General features: G+C 41.5%; 1 protein-coding gene across 1 annotated transcript; it reads right to left on the reverse strand.

Annotated features, from left to right (window-relative positions):
- Positions 1-2,932: 2,932 nt before the first annotated feature.
- Positions 2,933-3,301, reverse strand: LOC106417053. The gene has a single exon (XM_013857917.1). It carries the CDS (start codon positions 3,299-3,301, stop codon positions 2,933-2,935), a length of 369 nt encoding a protein of 122 aa, XP_013713371.1.
- Between the last annotated feature and the right edge of the window lie 567 nt (positions 3,302-3,868).

Raw genomic sequence — 3,868 nt, forward strand, 5'->3', positions numbered from 1 at the left:
CCAGCTATTCTGCTTGCTTTCTCAGTAAATCAGTCAGATGAGCTGCACCTACCTGCTTGCTTGCTTCACTAAAGTCACATGAAAGTCACAAGCTGGTTGCTTGTTTAATAAAAACAAAATAATATTTCTTCAAAGGAGGGAAAGGACAGCAACTTGCTTTGGTTTAAGCAAACCCTCAGCTGAAGCAACCCCTCATGCTATAAAATACCTTCTTCTCTCTTCTGGACGTCCAGTTGCACAAGAAAAACCAGAGAAAATTTCAGAGAGAAAGAGAGAAAGAAAAGAGAAAAATCTGTGAGAAAAACTCATGCGAAAATTCAAAAAAAAATCAGAGAAGAGAAGTGAGCATGGATGACCCTTTCTCACCCTTCTGTGAATTTAATCAGTGAGTTTTGGAGTGTTTAAGAGCTGAAGATTTGGCGTCCTGAAGTAGAGAATCACCCATGTTCTTCAGCCTTTGATTTTGATCGGTAAGATGGTTGTGGATCAGTTTCTGTGAGAAGTTTTGTTGGTTTGCCTACACTGGAGATAAATTCTGAATAAATCCAACCATGGATTCTTGTGGTGTTGATCAGGTTAATTCGTGCTTAGCTTGAAGAGAGACAACCATTCAAGTTTAATTAGTTGAGTAAAACCGGTAAGCTTCAGCTTCTTGATTCAGCCATGTTTTGATGAGAACCAATTGTTGTATGTTGGTTAACCTGTCAGGATCAGTTGTCTATGGTCTTGTTCTCTTCAGTCTTGGTTGGTTTATGATTTAATCAGTCTCATAGAACCAGTAGACGAACTGATAAGAATTATGGGAATTAAACCGAACTGATTTGATCTTATTTAGAACTGAATTGAGCTGAGTATGTTCTGATCTGATCTCAGCCGAGCTGTCTATGGTCTGAAATTGTCTTGAACTGATGTCGTCTGAGTATAACCGAGTTAAATTGTTAAAGCTTGAACCAAGCTGAACATGGTATCAATCTGTCTTGAACCGAACTGATATGAGAGAACTGAACTGAAATGTTATGAACTGAGTTGAGTTTCTTCTTGAACCAGACTAGTGAACCTTATGTTCCAACTGTTATGTTTTGAATTCAGATGGCCAAGGAGAGTATTCGGATCAGCCGGATCCTTGTGATGGTTCTGAACCGAGAGTGATCCAGAAGTGAAGTGTGATTATCTTGAGCTCGAGTCTAGTCTTCCTTAGCCAATCTCATGGATTTAAAGGTGAGTCTAGATAGATGATGAATGAATTATGAATGAGTATGCATGATTGCATATTGAATATGGTTGATTAAGAATTAATCATGAATTAATTAAGGGATAATCATTGATTAATTAAGGATTAATCATGGATTAATTAAAGAGTAATTATGGTTGATTGATTAAGTATTATCCTTTGATCTATATTTATATATGAAGTATTTATATAGTTTAAATACTTAAGAATTAATAAGAATAATTCTTTGAGGTTATCCCGAGCCTTAGTACTTGTTCTCAAGTACTAATCTATAAGTATTCTATTAATAAGTGTGAATCATGTGAAGTCTTATTGTATACTCAATCTCCCGAAAGTCCCGCATTGCCGTGAATTGGTCCTGCGATACGGATCAAGGTCATGAAGACACGATGATGGGGTCGCACCCTAGAGGCCGTGTAACTGCATGCAGCATTGGATGTTCTATCTTGGAATATCTGATGGAGATGATGGTTATATTTATTCCCCGTTAGGCTCGGTTAGCCTTGGTGGTTTTCCGGGTTTAGCATATATATATATATTAAGAGTGAGTGATTGGCGGGTATCGTGGAGGTGATGTTTAAGATAGATTCACATGGATGGATTGAGAGGCCTTATAATTATATTAATTATGGAATATAATTCCACTGCATTCAAATGGTGTCGCTTGCTCGGGATACTATTGATATGTGTGTTGGGTGTGGGATTAGACTCACTGAGTAAACTAGTTACTCATGACTCATTTGATATGTAGGTAACCAGTAGGTGGGAGACCATTACTCTAGGACGGGAAGGAACGGCATTAGCCAGCGGTAGTTTTATTATCCTTGCAGTCGTTTTGATTTACTTTATGTATAATGTTTGTTGACCGAAAACCTCGAGGTTAATCTATAAGATTTTGTAAGATTCTTTTAAATGAATAAGTATATATTGTATAACGAATATTTTTAAAGTACGGGTTCCAAATGATATTAGTCCTTGTCCGGACGAACCAACTATTGGGTATTACTCTTAAGGTTGTAAAGCCTCGGGTTGAACCTAATAGGATATGTTTACTTAGGCGGTTGGCCTAAGGTACCTGGATTTATTTCGGGAACTTCAGGTTAGTCGTTTATGTACACATTGTGGCTTCTCGGTTTGGTTTCAGTTACGAGTGATCGGCTGTGCATGTTCTTGTTTGATTGTTGCACGGCTGGTCGAGTCAACTTATACTTAGACCAGATCGGGGGTGTCACACCTCGTGTCCCCTGTGTTAATTCAGCACGTAGCGTTTTAATACAGGTACCTTTCACTTTTTTGGTATTTTAGTTTGGAACCCCGATATGCCTGAGGCTATACATGGGTTTTAGGTAGTATTAACGGGATACTCGGGCTTGCGCAGACCCATTCCTACCTTATGTCTCATATCCGTTTTGTCTTTTTGTGTGGTCGTGCCACTTATCATTGAGGGTTGGCCAGGATCAGAGGTCTCTTTGACCAGATCCAGCTCGTTTGCCGCTTTAAGTATTATGGTATTCATGCTCTCCTTATAGTCGGAACTATTTTATTATATAGACTTATGTCTGTAGACTTTCAGCGTACATATGAGTAGAAAAACATAATACTTAAATAAAAGATAGAATAATTATATAGAAATCATGTTCCGGAGACCGTACGAGATATCAGCTTGCGAGATACCCCAGTGGTTAGGCCATGTTTTACCTCTTATTGATGCATGACCCGTGGGGTTTGACTTGCCTTCGAGACGAATGTCTTCTTCGCAGCTGCATGACTCACGCCACTTACTTCAGAGCCTCTTGAGATGACATGAATCACCCGGTCCTGGCGAGGTGGTGAGCTTGGTGCGTCTCCTTTGGATTTCCCTGATGCTTCTTTGCTAAGATGAGCCTTGTCTTTCTCTGAAAGGAATTCTCCGAGATACCCCTTTTGGAGCAGTTTGTTGACCTCGATCTTCAGGGAGACGCAGTCTTCAGCTTTGTGGCCGTGATCAAGATGGAAGTCGCACCAGAGTCCCTGGTTCCGGAACGAGTCAGGTGCTTTCATCTTTGGGGGCCACTTGACCTGTTGGCCCATCTGCCTCAGTGTGTTGACCAGCTATGGTGTGGATATTAAGAGATGGGAGATATCGGGTCAGGTAGATACAGCCATCCCCTCTTCTTTTTTTAATGGCTGGTATTGGAACCTGCCCCGGTTCTTGCTTCCGGAGTCCTTGGTACCCTTTTGGGAGGATTTTTCTTCTCGGTCTCCCCGGTCTGATCGGGTGGACCATTGATCCTGTTTGGGTTGAGCCTTGGCGCGGCTAAGGACGTCCTCTTCCCACTTCACATGTGCCCACGCTCGGGATAGCACATCCTCCATGGTTTTGCAAGGGTACATGGTTAGCTCTTTGTAGAGCCCTCCATCTGGAAGTAGGCCTCTCTTGAAGGCAGAGATTGCGGTAGGGATACTGCATTCAGGGACCGCTACCTTTTCTTGATTAAACGGGCTATGTAGAGGATCTCGATGCTGGAGGATCTCGTAGAGACCGTTTGAAATCTTCTCTAGGCTCCTGCTACTCGCGAATTGTTTTACGAACTTGTCGCTCAGGCCGGCAAAGGAAGAGATGGACCTGATAGTGAGATTGATGTACCATTGCAAGGC

This window comes from Brassica napus, chromosome A4 (assembly GCF_020379485.1).
Source record: "Brassica napus cultivar Da-Ae chromosome A4, Da-Ae, whole genome shotgun sequence".
In the NCBI taxonomy this organism is placed as follows: Eukaryota; Viridiplantae; Streptophyta; class Magnoliopsida; order Brassicales; family Brassicaceae; genus Brassica; species Brassica napus.